This window comes from Alosa sapidissima, chromosome 1 (genome assembly GCF_018492685.1).
Source record: "Alosa sapidissima isolate fAloSap1 chromosome 1, fAloSap1.pri, whole genome shotgun sequence".
NCBI lineage: Eukaryota > Metazoa > Chordata > Actinopteri > Clupeiformes > Clupeidae > Alosa > Alosa sapidissima.
The window spans coordinates 20,231,050-20,246,429 of record NC_055957.1 but is presented as its reverse complement, the minus strand read 5'-3'; the positions used below and the strand labels follow the sequence as shown (position 1 = coordinate 20,246,429).

Below are 15,380 nucleotides of genomic sequence, written 5' to 3'. Positions count from 1 at the left end.
TTGGCTGCCTTTCTCAAAGGAACAACAGATGCAGCCAGTGGTGGAAATAATACGGTGACAATAGAAATACAAATCATTCAGGCTGACTGCGGTTTGGAAAAACTTGCAATAAAATTTATTGTACCTCACAATCATGGACTCATACACGTGCAACATTGTACTAGAACAGTATATCAACACTGAACATATTTACATTGTCCTCTATATAACAAAATAGCAATACTGTAAGACCTCTGGATAATGTATACAACTTTTCTCATTTAACAACCCACCCCAGCCCATGATCGTTTAAGACAAAAGAAAGAAAGAGAGAGAAAGAAAGAAAGAAAAAAAAAAAAGTTCCAAAAGGAAGGACGAGGAGGAAGCCAGAAAGACCCTCGAATCAGTTCATCTGCTGTAGGGATTACCCACAGGCCATCTCCCAGAGGTCATGGGCCGTCTGCCCAGTATAGAAGGGATTCCACTCTTCACTTTCACATTTTATTTTTTTTTTCCCTGTAAAGAGGTAAAGTGCTGGGTAGGTGTGCCCACCTGGCTGTGAATGAGGGAGCCTGTTCAAAAGGACTGGAACAAGCTAGTTAACATACTGTATGTAGCACTTTGTGTGGAGGGCCTTAAGAGAAAGAATGCCTGTCAACATCACTCCTGGCTGGAGATTTTATAGCAATGTAACAAGCCTACGAAGATGTCACAAGCACTGTGTAAGCCATTAAGAACACTCGGGCCCCACTGTGATGAGGAGGCATTAAACTACACAAGAATGTATAAGTGCTGAATGAGTATGAGATGATAGCGTTATGAAACATTTATAAAATGTGTTTATCCTCATGATACCAGACCCCATTCTACAGAAGTGTTTCCTTTCTGGGAGTCACTCAGTGTTTTCCCACATTTCACTTAGTGTTTGTCTTTCTTTTGGTTGATTTGGAAGGAAAGGGATTCAGAAAAAGGACATGAGTAAGTGCCATTAGAAGATTCGATGCAAAGTCTCAAAAGATACAAATAAAGTAGTGGAAATCTGGCTAATGCTTTTCAAATAGCATTTTGAAATGAGTGGACATGCCTTCGAGGGAAAGTCAATGCATTTTGTTCCCACAATGAGCCACCCCCTCCATCCATCCATCCATCCATCCATCTCTATTGCTCTCTCTCCCGTTCCTATGATTCTTCAGAACACGCTGGCCTCAGCCTCAAACAGCATTCCTCATCGCAACTACTCAGTCCAGGAAAATAATGAAGCACAGTAAAGGGCTCAATCACTTAAAACGCTGCACGAAAAAGCACTTTGCATTGCTTCTCGTAAACACCAGGAGGGCCTTGAACTAACACGAGGGGTGGATCAAAAGGAAAATCAATGGCTGTAGGTCAACAGCGAGTGTGCACAGGGGGGGTGGGGTCTGTGCTGTGTCGGTAAACAGATGGCCCAGGAGACAGGCAATACTGCAGGAGCACATGCATCACCTCTGGAACACAACGCAACACACATCTGCATGATGAGCAAGAGCACGTACACACATGAATGGACACACGCACGCACACCTCAACTCAGAGAAGTTTGAAAGCAAAAAAGAAAAGAAAGAATGACTTCCATGTCGAAAAGTGTGCTTCCACTGTTAAAATACCATTAAGATCGGTCTGGTCAGCCAGTCTGTCACAGTATTTGAGCAAACTCTTGAGCTTAAAAACCAATGACATGTCAAATATCTTGTGCACACCTGAATCAATACTGCATACAAACGTACAAATGGGACACATTAACCAGTGTGGGGCACTGCAAGGTCACTGCCTTGTGCAACCAACTTGAAATCCAGGATTCAGAGACTATAGCCACTCATACCTGGACTTCATTGAAAACACACTTTTTGGAGAAGAAAAAACATCCGAGTGTGCCCTTACATTAAACCAATTTAAAAGAAACAAGTATGGGTTGCTAAACACATCTTTATCACAATGTTGATTTCAACTTGGCTGCTCAGAGGGCCCTTGTGGGGTATGCTGAAGGGCCTAGCGTCATGGTCCCTCTTTGTCAAAAGATGCTGCACATCACCCTGCTTTGTGTCTCTCTCGTTTAGTCTTTTGGCTGGTGATCCTCTCCCCTGGCTGGTTTGTGGATGCTGCTGGAGTGAGGGCATCCGGCACATCCCCTGGCCCTGTGGCGTTGCACACGGAACCCTCTTCCCCATTGGGTCATTCTTTAGTCCGACCCCTCGCTCTTAAAAGGAGAGTCAGGGTAATGCCATCACTGCCCTCACTGCTGACTGAACATGCATGACATGCCTGCACTATACGCTGCACCGCCAAGTCATCCCATCACCTCTCATGCAACGTGGGGAAAGATGGAGAGCGAGTCCATCCTTTTGAGCACTTCTGAGTGAAAAACCAATAAGGGAACATATTAAAAAAAAAACAAAAAAAAACACACACACACACACACACACACACACACACACACACACACACACAAAAGAATCCACGTCATGATTTCAAGAAATCTTTACAGATCGGCCAGAAAAAGGTGAGCAGAGAGACTGTGAGGAGGGAAAAAGTGTTGTAGAAGTCAAACGCATCATCAGCTTTGGTTCATAGATTCAACATTCTCCTGTACATTCCAACACCCTCTTTCAGAGAGACGTGAAGAAAGAGAGAGGGAGAGGATGCAGAAAAGAGGCTTCTGGGTATGTGTGCTTCTTTTTTGTCCTTTTACACACAAAGAGAGTGGACATTACTAGAAAAAGATCACCGTTCAGTTCGATGCGAATGAAATGTTGAGGTGAAAGGCATTTGACAAATACTACTGAAACAGCACTTGAAATATTCTTTTGCAGAAAAAAGAAGACCTTGTTGTGTTTTCTTTTTTTGGGGCAGGGGGGTGGTGTACAATGGCAGGTGCCTTTCTGTGGCAATATTTCAGGAGGAAAAAGTGATGCAAAAGACTAATGAATTAAAGTTCTGGTCCATGTCAAACCGATTCTGACGTAGCTTAGCAATGACGCTACTATCTACGTAAGCCCAGTTTCTCCTCCACTGTAAACTTTCCTTGATTTTCGTTTTTGTTGATTTTTTCATAGAAAAATAAACTTTTCTTCCATACGTATTAAAATAAAAGTCATCCAGCAGACTTTCACCATTCTGTAGGTTTTAGCAACAAGGAGACTAGTCATTCCAGGCGCCTGGTATTATCGGAGAATCAGTCTGTGCACTGTGGGGGTTTCCCCCTTGACTGTTCTGACCTAAAGTCTTTTTTTAAATGAAATATTGGCTAGGGGAACTTAGATGCAACTAAGTTTGTTGACATTTTTGAAATAGTACTTCACCCCTATCACATTCTTTGGACTTCCAGAACTCAATGACCCCAATACATCAAACCAATCCAGACTGTCACTGTGATACAATAAAAACAAATAAACAAAGAAACTAGGAGAATTCCATGTAATCTTAACCCTAATTTATATGTGTAGTTCTTTAGAGTTAACTTGGCACAAATAGAGGGGAGGTACAGGAAGACCAACCTCTGACTGCGCTAAAGAGTTTGGGTATTTTCATCACATAGCGGAGGGAGGACGCCAGACGGTTTCCCCTTTAGCCTCACCACACTCCCTCACGGGGAGGCCATCTCCTCAGAAGGTGGAGGTGTAGAAGTGGGGGGTGGGGATGTGGGGTCCTCTGTTGATGTGATCCTTGGAAAAGTGATTGTCACTTGGGATTAATTGTGAAGGATTCAATTCGCAATCACATCAAGTTTAGGTCTTCCCACTGAGAGCGAGGAAGCTTACTACAAGACAGGTCAGGGAGCTGTACTTGAGAAGAAACAAAGCTTATAAACAACAACAAAAATACAGCCGGTGGCAGAGAGACGTCGTCTTTTGGGACACAAGCGGCAAAGGATGCATGATAAAGTGGGAGGCTGTGCATAGTCCACGAAACAAGGCGCGTTGAAAGAATAGCAAGACCTCTCTTGTCAAGGTTCAATGTGTTTTACGGCCGCTGGTTGGATCACACACACAGACTGCTTTTTGACACTTTGAAGCAAACGCTGTTAGCTGCATGTGTGCACTGATATCTATAGATATATATATATGTATAGAAAGACTTGTGTTTGAATCAGGAATATACATTGGCAGTGATCTCGAATAAGGAAATCAAACAGTCAACATTTCCACAGAGTAAGGGGAGATGGATGTTTCGTGGGAAACACAACGAAAAAAAAAAGTTCAAATAACATGACAGTGATTGGCTAAATGCTTCCTCTGCCTATTGACAGAAGTGTAGAAAGCAAGGGAGGAGGATAATCAAGGTGTGATTGTGGCCATTGAGTTATAAAGATGACAAGCACAGTATCTCTATTTTTCAGAAACTTTTTCCTGTAGCCGATGAAGCCACGGGGACAAAACATGAAGGACACTGTTCAAAACGGTTTTCTGTTCCAATGTTACTCTATATTCTTCCCCTTTCAATTAAGAAGGCTCTCTGGTTCCAGATCCTGGTCTTGGTTCTTCCCTCGTCCTGGTCCTGTGTCTCCGTGGCAACACCGGGGGCGATGCGGGTCATGGTTCATGACTTGACCTCTTCGTGCTCCTGCTCGGCCGACAGCTCCACATCGGACAGGCCAACCTCCACAGCCAGGATGAGCGAGGTGTCCGAATCGCTACTCAACGGGTTCTGGTGTTCACCTGCAACAGGAGAGACACACACAGGACACAGCCTGATCAGAAACAAAATGGGTAACGGACAGCAGTTTTATCTAAAACTAAAGCTCAAAGTGAAAGTGTCAGCTCCTGTTCATGTCTGTTTAGGGTACCGAATAAAGGTCATGGAAGAATTCCCTGACCATCCTGAGGTGTGACACCGACAGTAGTTCCAGGAGGACTCAAATACTGCAGACCCACAAAAGAGAAATCATGAAGGTCTAAGACCTAGACATCAAATGGAGGTCAGTATGAACAGTTTCATTAATAGCCAAGGCTGAGGCTAGACACACAATGGGGGCAAGAGAGGACAGTCTCTGGCTCTACAGCTCTGGCCTAGATATCAAATAAATGGAGGTCAGAGTAAACACCATTCAAGGCTGTTATGGCTGAAACACTTAAACCATGTCTAACTCTAAACAGCGTGGAGCTGGTTTGGGTTTCTTAACAATAACAGGAAAAAAGATTAAAAAAAACATCACAATGCATTAGAAACTGAATCAACACACACCTTAGGTGAAATCGCAAGAAATGAGCACCTGCTAAGGTGAACTGGTTTCTGCACAACATTAAAAATGAAAGGAATAGCATAACACAAGGTCCAGATGTGCACTGCAGTGGAAGATGGTGCCCAGCTGCCAGAGACCAGTGAAAATGACGCATGCTGAAGGAAGCTGAAGTTTGGGGAAACCACGCTGTGTGGAAGAACACACATTTTTCTCAGCACAAAAGAAAAGAGTGCAGATACGGTCCTAACCTTCCCTTCCTTGATCAATGCAAGGGATTTTCAAGCTTCCGCAGCGAAGAACCGTATTAACTGTGTAAAAATCCTGCTCACTAAAGGATTTTAAGAAGTAGAGAGGAGATGCAAGTGCACATAGAGCAAAGAAATGGTCTGCAGTGTTAAATATGGCAGATAACGAAAGTAGATGAAGTGGGTGAGGTCTGCAACAAACCCTTGAGAGTGTGTTTGTGTGTGTGTGTGTGTGTGTGTGTGTTTGTTTTTGTGGAGACGTATGTGTTGGGGGAGACGAGACCAACAGTGATATTATCCCCCATCAGCGTGTCTAGTTTGCGCTAACATCTCATCACTAACTCACTAAAGTTCTTTACACAACATGTTTTTTCTTGACCACTTGGCCAGACACTGCTCTTCCTGAGAGCCCTTATGAAACCCGTGCACAGCATGGGAACACTTTCCTCGTGGACAGTGCTCTGAACAGCGGAGTGTCGAGATTTCCTCTTGCAGATAATGATGGCTGAGCACAAAGCGCTATTTTTAGCCCACTTGTTGGGGCTGACTCGGGCAGAGCTTATTTAAACCAAACTGGCGGCTCGTTTTAGAAATCAAGTTCCTTGCCTCTCCGAAATGGCTCTCCAATCAGCACCTGGCAAGGGTCAATCAACGCATTGACATTTACTTTATGAAATGCCTGGTACAATTAGTAAAATGAATGATCATGACCCTGAAGTTTGTTTGATTGCCACATTGCAATAGAAAACAAAGGCAGAAATCATACTATACTGTTATCTCAGACAAAATCCAAAAGAGACATTTTACCGACATATCAAGTTAGCTCATGGTGGACATTAGAGAGCTCATCTATGCAGATGTTTTGACCTGTATGTCATACAAACCCACCACACTTTTGTTGCAGTGGAGCCTCTGCCTCAGGTTACATAAACGCACAGCTTAGTGGGAGAGAACAAGTCGTCGTCTCAGATGCCGTTCTGATGAGCATTACCAAACCAGTGGGGATCCATCCAAGTCCTAAACGATCCCAGCTGCCTCACTCCAGCTCTCTCTCCTCTTCGCCCCCACCCACCCACGTCTTCTGCGGCACTTGAGACGCTCATAAGGTAATGGAACAAGATGAGGGGAGAAAGTGGTGGCAATTCACTTTAACTCAATCATGACTCAATGCCCAACAGGCAGGCCTGTGTGTGTGTGTGTGTGTGTGTGTGTGTGTGTGTGCGTGCGTGTGTGTGTGTGTGTGTGTGTGTGCGTGTGTGTGTGTGTGCGTGTGCGTGCGTGTGTGTGCGTGTGTGTCCACAGTAACAGTTCAGGTGGTGTAACTGCTGTAGGTCTGAATTTGATGGCGGGGTCAGATACAGCAGTAGCCATGCCAGCACGTCTTATTCTCCTGCTGCCTGAGTGGTTCCATTAGCTAGCCAGCATTATCTCTACCTTTCCACCCTCTTTCCACTCAGCCTCACTTTCCCTCTCTACATCTTTTCCACCCACTCCCTTTCCTTTCTGCCCTCACACACACCTCAGCATCTCCTTCTTATTTACACACATTACACAGTTTTCTCTCAAACACGAAAACACTCACACCACTGGACACACACGCTCACACTCACAATCTCAGACCTTCACTGCCAGCCTCACTCAGAGGCCATCTTAGGTTAGACTAAATCCAAATCCAAATCCAAGCAGGCTATCCAACAGCCCACAGTACTCTTGACCTCTCTTGACCAGCGGGACGGCTCAACACATGGCCACGAGGACACGGACTGCACCCCCTGGCCAACTCTCCTGCTCATCCCCACTGGGGTAAACAGACAGCTGGATGAGGGGCGCAAGGGAAAAGGGAGGCCTGAGAAAGGCCAGAGCAGGATTTATCAGCAGAGGCGCACACATACAGTCAGCAATATCCCCCCCCCCCCAACTAGCCAAACTCACACACACAAACACTTCAACTCTTTGCAGTTGGCTTGCCACCGCCCCCCCCCCCCCCCACCACCCCTTCAGGAATGTTGTTCCTGTGTATCCAGCAGCAAAGGACCACAGCTCTTGAGGAATGGAGAGAAACCGCAAGGGGGTAGAGGAGAAACTGAAAGAGAAATAGAGAGTGAGAATGCAGGGGTCCTTCCACTGGCTTTGCAGGGGAAACAGAATGGGCATTATTGTGCCCAGGCACACTCCCTGTGCCTGCAGCCCTGAAGCTGAGCTCATTAGTGGATTCAGGCAGCACAGGGTGTTTTCACTGCGTGCAGCGGAGAGCAAGCCCCTCACAAAGGCAGCATTTACTTGTTCCCTGGCACAGGTCTTTTTTTTTTAAAGCTTTTTTTTTCACAACCCCTTTGCCTCCCTCCCAGCCCTGCATGGCGGCTCCAGTTCAGACTGGAATTTCAACAGCCACCAGCAGGAAGTGGCTGTAGGGCTGCCAGAGCAAATAGTCCCAGAGCACTGCACATAGGCACGTTGAACACACACACACGTTCGTTCACACACCCCTAAGCATGGGCTAGCATGGTAAATCATACTTTGAACAGGTCACTAGTTGGCTATCTTAGCCAAGACTGTGGGCAGATTCACAGGTCTAGCATATTCGAGGAAGTGCTCAACTAGTCAGGATAGCTAATTCTATTAGCTAGTAGGGCTGTACTATAATCGCATTGTCTATCTTTCTTCCCCATTATATGAATTTCAGCTATATCGCTATGTTGTGATAATGATGATACCGTTTTGCATATGTACAGTGCTAAAAATAGGTCCACCATTCATAAATTGGGAGTAAAAATCTGCATTTAATTAATAAAATGAATTAGTTTAATTGCCATCGAGGTTGGTGAAAAGGGCTTACATTTACATTGCAATTTAGGCCTTGTTTGTTAAGTGTATAAATTTCATACTATATTTCTATAGCAAAAATAGACTTTAAGTTATGTTAACTATTTTTTCATTGAATTTACAGAAAATGTGTAATATTGTGAGATGTATTGTTATTGTCATATCGTGATATGAGATATTGATGAGATTTTCTTCATATCTCACAGCCAGGGTAGGAATTTCACGGCGGCCACGATGGCCATGGTCGTAGCCCCTTGCGTTGGCCGTGAGGCCCCTTTGAAAATCAGAGGTTTACAGGCCACGGTGGCCTTGGTGCCCCCTTCTTTCAATATTCTGCTTTGCGTCCTACTAATAGCGATTTTTATTTAGCCTGTGCTAAATAAATTAATAAAATTAATTTAGTATTTTACGCAGTGGAGAAAGTGACAGCGCAAGAAAGAAAGTGCGTCCAAATTCACCCATTCTTAGTTGAACTACTCGCGAAGTAGCCTATTCATCACACAGACATCACAAGTATCACATGAAAGAGCTTTTTCTCAGCTTTTAAACTATGTTAGCCGATAATTGCTGTGTTGAACGGTTCGCGAGAAAAGTAAATAATATAATTCAATTTAATCATACATTCTACACTGAAGGTTGCGTCCCATGATCTCCCTACCCATTCATCTCGGTGGAATACTTTACGAACCCTTCTTTTAACACGTGACAAACCAGATATCAGAATAAACAGGAGACTTTACCGAACACAAAGGTGTAAAGCAGTCCCCTGTACAGTTAGCCGTTCCAGAGTAATCCCGTTTTGAATTTGCAGTAAAGTTCGACATACATGGATGTCTCCAAATTTGGGCTTTAAGTTTTACAAATGTGTTTAAATTGTTCCACATGATTTCATAACGGGCCAAATACAAAATAAATGTTACAAATATCGTCTAGATATTGGTAAATCAAAGGACAGTTGACTAAGAGTTTGTGAAAGTAGCCTTAATGATCACAAAATGCTAAGCATGCATCTAGGCTATTTGAGTTTCTTAAAGCTGAGCTGTGCTTAAATTGTTCAGTACATGATTTCATAACAGGCCAAATATAAAATAAATGTTATATATAGCCTAGAAATCTGTAAATATTAGATGATCAGATGATTTACAGTTCTATGTTATGTCATGTTTCATGTTTTTGTAATGTTTCATACAGTGATGCAGGTCTACTGCAGTGAATAGGCTAAATACAACTTTGATCATTTTTATAGCCTACTACTGTATAGTTAACTTTGGCCTTGGTGCCCTGACATTTGGCCTTTGTGCCCCCCACCAAATATGCCCAACTGAAGGCCAAGTGGCCTTGCCCCCAGAATGGTGAAATTCCAAGCCTGCTCACAGCCCTATTAGCTAGCTCTATTAAGGATTTCTGGAAAATTAGCCAAGCTAGTTCTTCTAGAACCTTTTCTACTTAGCAAGGGCAGGAAGAGTGGCTGGGCTCTGAAAAGTTGTGGAAAGTATCGCCAATCACATAGCAACAGTAGCAGTGCACTCGGTGGTGTTAACTGAAGCAACTCAGAGTTGGATTCAGAATCACTTGCATGACCTAAAAAAGTGGTGATGGCAACGGAAATATTTTTTGTTTAGTCCAATGGCCCTAGGGTGCCCGGACTCATGTGGTTTGGGTAATGTAACACAGAGCAGGTGACTGCTGACCCAGTTTACATGATGAAGGCAACAGCAGCGATGGACTAAAATGTTGCAGTCTGAGCTCCACCTATATAGAGCTGTAGGAGGATAACTGCAAAGTCCTCACAGACAGCAGGTCAGGGAGCAAAGGTATATGAGGAAATTATGCTTTTCACCCCATTTCATTGTCATTTCATTGCATCAATCAGAAGTCAAGGGAACTAAGGCAGAAAAATGAGAGTGCAATGAGTTTGGGAAATCAACAGTTTGAGAAACCAATAGGCCATTTGAATGGCTAGGGAGGTTAGCGTAACTTTAGCGTAACAGATCTAGCTGTCTAGTTAATGGCCAGTGTACTCCAGTGGAAGCCAGGCTAAAAGATAACCATCAAAGGACCATCACTGCCACAACTATGAATATGAGGTGGGTGAAATAGGAATTGCAAGTATTTCCACTGTATTTGAAATGAAGTTCAGTGGAACAGCATAATCAAGAGGTGACATTTGGGTCAACTCAAAATGGTCATGACTTACAGACCTTTGTCTTTCAGTCTGTGAATGTGTGTGTGTGTGTGTGTGTGTGTGTCTGTGTGTGTGCATTACTTACTGCTGGCAATATGGCGGCTTTCTCCGATCAGGGCGAGGGGGTCGACCTCGTGGTAGACCTGTGGCAGGCCGATGGAACGCACAGCGGGGTCCAGCACCACCGAGCTCTCGCTCACAGTCACCTCGCTAGCTCCGGTCACCTGGTTGGTGGGTGGCCCTCCCACAGACACCTCGTAGTCCGGAGGAATGTCGTCTGAGCAGTCAGCGTTTGGCTACAGAGGAGTAGAGAACATCTTTAAAAGAGGATACTCTATTGTTAAAAAAAAAAAAAAAAAAAAAAAAAACAGTAAAATCATTATTTGTAAGACAGCAAAATCATCCTTTGTGAATGACAGTGGGCTTGACATAAATAGAGGTATCCTGGTTGTGTGTAGGTAGGGTGTGGTGGGGGTGGATCCTTAGTAAAAGGAGAATGTAGATGCCTGCGGGTGGGAGGATGCACCATTGGAGAGAGCGATGAGGAGAGGGTGACTGGGAGTAGTGGTAAGAGAATTCCCAGGAACAGTGGATAAGCATGTGGCCTGCTGAGGGCCTGCTCAAGGCTCACCGGGATCCCTAATGCTTTGAGGATGTTCATCTTGCACATGGGACACGTCCTATGGTCCTGCAGCCAGGGGTCCACGCAGTACTTATGGAAGACATGCCTGAGGATGGAGAGACGCCAAACTCAACTCAAAGTCACATATAGAGCAACACTTTTACCTTAGGTCCAGATTAGCTTACTGAGAGCTAGATAAAGAACTGACAAGCATTCTTTGTCTGAAGAGAACCCTACCTGCAAGGTAGTATCCGGACCACATCATTGGGCTTGTAGCCTTCAATGCACACTGCACAGTTATCAAAGTCTGACTCTGTTTCCTGCAAGAACAATCCACCAACAAAAGGCAAATGAGGCACTGTACCCTTTTAGCAATGGCTTTCCTGGAAAATCAGTGGAACATTAAGGAACACAGGGGCAGTAAAAATGCAGTGAGCGTGTCTGATGAGCCAGATTGACCCCTCAGGCAGAGCACAGCTCCTTATCAGCCACCACAGAGACACTAGATCAACCTGTTATGGTCAGGGACAGCTTAACCTCCTCTTTAATTAATAATACAGACACTATATTGTACATATATTAAATATGTAGGCTGAAATATATAGCTGGGGGAGAGAAGTGTCTTTGGCAAGGGCCCAGTTTAAACAGCCTTGAGGTCAATCACAGATCAATGTACTTATTTTAACAGAACAAACACACAACAAGGGGAGCTGAGATATATGTATTTGTATTTGTATTTGTATTTGTATGGTCTTGGGTGAAAATCACAAGGTATAAATGGTTTGGGAGTGCTTCAGATACCACTCTGGCTTTTAATATGCACTTTGGCATACATCTAGTGTATGACTACTATTTACACATACTAGAGGATCGGTTCTCAAAACAAACCTCTGTCTGAACCTCAAGAACGACAATAGAGAAAGGTTAAGTAACATCTGTGCAGTGTGGAGATGTGCGTGTCAGGCGGGCCTGTACCTTGTCTCCCTTCCTGATGGTCCTCACTTGCAGCTTGCTAATGGCTTTCTTGGCAGCATCTCCCAGGCGCCTCTGTGGAGGAAGCAGCCTTCAGTGAGAATCACAAGCAACAAGAGCCTCATAAACCACCATGGAGCGCCACTCATCAACTGGGCCAGAAACGCCGCACATCTGGCCAATGAACGAGAATCCAAGTCCCCCCCCCCTGCTCAGAGCACTGCTGGCGTGTTCACGCTCTGCGAGAGTCGACCTTTTCCCCTCTGAGCACAGAGGCTGGGATAAATCTCATTCAGGAAGATTAGAATGGCAAAGGAATAGTAAAGTATAGAGTCTTTATTGTCCTATAAGGATATTCTTTTTCACACACATTACATTCCATGCAGGATATACACAACCTCATACATATAGCATATCACCAATAACACCATAACATAACACACACCATAACCCCCCCCCACACAGTTTCCTCCTTAACAGAATGCAAGCAAGTGGACAGTCCAGGCCTCTGTATCTGCGGCCAGATGGAAGTATGGTGAAGAACCGGTTCAGGGGATGGTCAGGGCTGCTTGGTGCGGGCAAGGCGTGTGGTGGCTGTGTCATTTGCATCAGTGATGCTGGTGGTGGGAAGCTGTATTATCTTGGATGCTAAGTGTGAGATTTTAATGAGTTTGTTCTTGCTGGTGACATTTAGTATGGTGAAGAAACAGGGGGAGAGTAGAGTAGAAGGGGTTGGATGATGCTTTTGTAGAGTAGCAGAAGGAGATGGGGGGCAACATACAGTGATCTTAGTTAGGCCATGGATGGTGATGTGAGTGAGTCCAGGGGGTGATTTTGATGCATGAATGACCAGTTCTTTTGTCATGTTGAGTTGGAGGTCGTTATCAGAGCACCACAGTGCAAAATCTGTGATGGACTGGTGTTAAGTTGTGATGGAACTGTTGTCTGTAAGTAATCCTACTATTCTTACAACCGGCGCAACGTCATAGAATGCGTTTGAACAGGTTCACGCCCCTTTTTAGGGGAAGACACGTAAGCATTATATCATTGATTCCAATGGGAAAAACAGCTAGTAGTCACACATTACTTCTAGTTATCAATTCACAGGACATTCAATCCTTTTACTCACAACGATTATGAAGAAATATGTATATGTAACTGACTCATGTCGAACGTACATTACCAACCTAATTCGTTTCTAATACCCCAAATGATGAGGACCAATTTAGCCCGTAGCTAACAATATCAATATTAATGTAAAACGTTAGCTAGCTAACTGTGGAACTTCAGTATAACATAGCCAATTATGTCACCTAGTTGTAGGAAATACGTTTGTATTTCAAGTGACAGAATTAAGGGTTGACTTATGTTTAGTTGACGTTATGAAATATAAAGTTAAGCTTGCCGAACTTAGTACAGTCAGCCACGGGCAGCTTGACTGTGACTACTCGTTCATGTACTCCTGTTAGTAAACTGGAAAAAGCAAAAAATTGGAATGTAATGGTCACCTTAATCCCATGAACACACAGATGACTCTCACACCAACCTTATTTTGTGCCTTTTATTCACGTTTGTTCAAAGATTTAGTAAGTACAAGCCCTTATTAACTTTGATGCAGCTCCATAGGCTTCCATTCAATCGAAATGGTAATATTTCCCCTAAAAGGGGGCGTGTACGTCCAACACATACAAAGTTCCCGGATGTGCCGGTTGTCCATATGGCTGTCATCTGCATATTTGTAGTAAGTGGTGTTGGGTAGTAAACTCTGGAGGTCATTTGTGTGTAAAGTGTGTACACGAAGGGACTGAGTACGCAACCTTGGCTTGGGGGGTTCCAGTGTTGATGATGATGGTTGATGATGTTGTTGTCCCTATTTTAAGGTATATGTCCCTATACATTGACTTATTTGTGGCGGCCCACCACAATATCAACATTGACCACCACACAATGATTTTCCTGGTTGTACTAAAGTGTGCTTAAGTCTGGTTAGAATCATAACCACACTGCACTAATTTGTTAAAAACTGTTGCATTCAGGTTAATTCTGCAAACCTACCACCACAAATAGAATTCAATTATGTGGGAAACACTGATAAGTCTATATACTCTTTCGATCCTGTGAGGAAAATTTGGTCTCTGCATTTATCCCAATCCGTGAATTAGTGAAACACACTCGGCACACAGTGAACACACAGTGAGGTGAAGCACACACTAATCCCGGCGCAGTGAGCTGCCTGCAACAACAGCGGCTCTCGGGGAGCAGTGAGGGGTTAGGTGCCTTGCTCAAGGGCACTTCAGCCATGCCTACTGGTCGGGGTTCAAACCGGCAACCCTCCAGTTACAAGTCCGAAGCGCTAACCAGTAGGCCACGGCTGCCCCCCCACCAGTAGGCCACGGCTGCCCCCCAAATTATTTATACGTTATTTTCACTGTCTGTGGCCTGTTGCTAAGAAAGTTGTTTATCCAGTGGATGAGGAGAGGGATGACATTCAGGTGCTGTAGTTTCTTGATGAGTTGATGGCGCTGGATTGTATTGAATGCGGAGCTGAAGTCAACAAACAGAACTGAGGCGAAGTTATGAGGAGTCTGGAGGTGGTGAAGGAGGGAGTGGAGAAGGCATGCCACTGCGTCCCCTTTTCGGCCGGTATGCAAATTGGTATGGGTCCAGTTGTGTGCCGACAGTAGGTAGGATGAGGTGCAGTATGATTTTCTCCATGCATTTCATGACTATTGGGGTGAGTGTGACTGGACGGAAGTGGTTGGGCTCTGAGGGGCGTGGTTTCTTGGGTACAGGTGTGATGGTTGATGGAGGAAGCATCTGTTGCTACAACTGAATCAGGGAGGGTGAGTACACACAGGTCTGGGGTGGGTGGCGTGAGATTACCTGATTGCGGTCGCGGGCGTTGGCGTAGCGGAACCTCTGGATGTAGTAGAAGACCAGCCAGGCGAGGGAGATGATCATGAGCACGATGAAAGAGATGGAGACGAACACCACCGAGGTGCGGCTCACGTACTTCTGGAGGTTCCGCGTTCCTATGGTGATGTGCATGTTGACTGTGATGTTCCGCTCCAGCAGCGAAATGATCTCGCGGCCCTTGGGTTCCGGAATCATGATGGCCACAATTTCACCAGTGCCTATGGGGGATAAACGGAGACACATGGATGTATATTACTGTAAATATTTTAACACCAAACATTCTAACTAAATCTAACTAAACATAGGGACAGAGGGACATCAATATCGATAGTGATATACAAGAGCCAAATAACTGAGGGACATCAATATCGATAGTTATATACTAGAGCCAAATAACTGAGGGACATCAATATCGATAGTTAT

The 15,380-nt window shown here is 44.5% G+C and overlaps 1 protein-coding gene across 2 annotated transcripts in view; it reads right to left on the bottom strand.

Annotated features, from left to right (window-relative positions):
- Positions 1 to 92: 92 nt before the first annotated feature.
- Positions 93 to 15,380, bottom strand: part of rnf150a (ring finger protein 150a) — a 26,788-nt gene continuing 11,500 nt past the window's right edge. Inside the window, exons 2-7 of one of the 2 annotated variants that reach the window (XM_042096672.1) lie at positions 14,925 to 15,175; positions 12,045 to 12,116; positions 11,307 to 11,389; positions 10,974 to 11,175; positions 10,533 to 10,743; positions 93 to 4,670 (exon numbers count right to left, since the gene is read on the bottom strand). In XM_042096672.1, coding sequence (XP_041952606.1) covers positions 4,552 to 4,670; positions 10,533 to 10,743; positions 10,974 to 11,175; positions 11,307 to 11,389; positions 12,045 to 12,116; positions 14,925 to 15,175 — 938 coding nt within the window. In that variant the 3' untranslated portion in view covers positions 93 to 4,551. The remainder of the gene's footprint in view (positions 4,671 to 10,532; positions 10,744 to 10,973; positions 11,176 to 11,306; positions 11,390 to 12,044; positions 12,117 to 14,924; positions 15,176 to 15,380) is intronic. The other variant, XM_042096681.1, reaches the window with a different exon arrangement.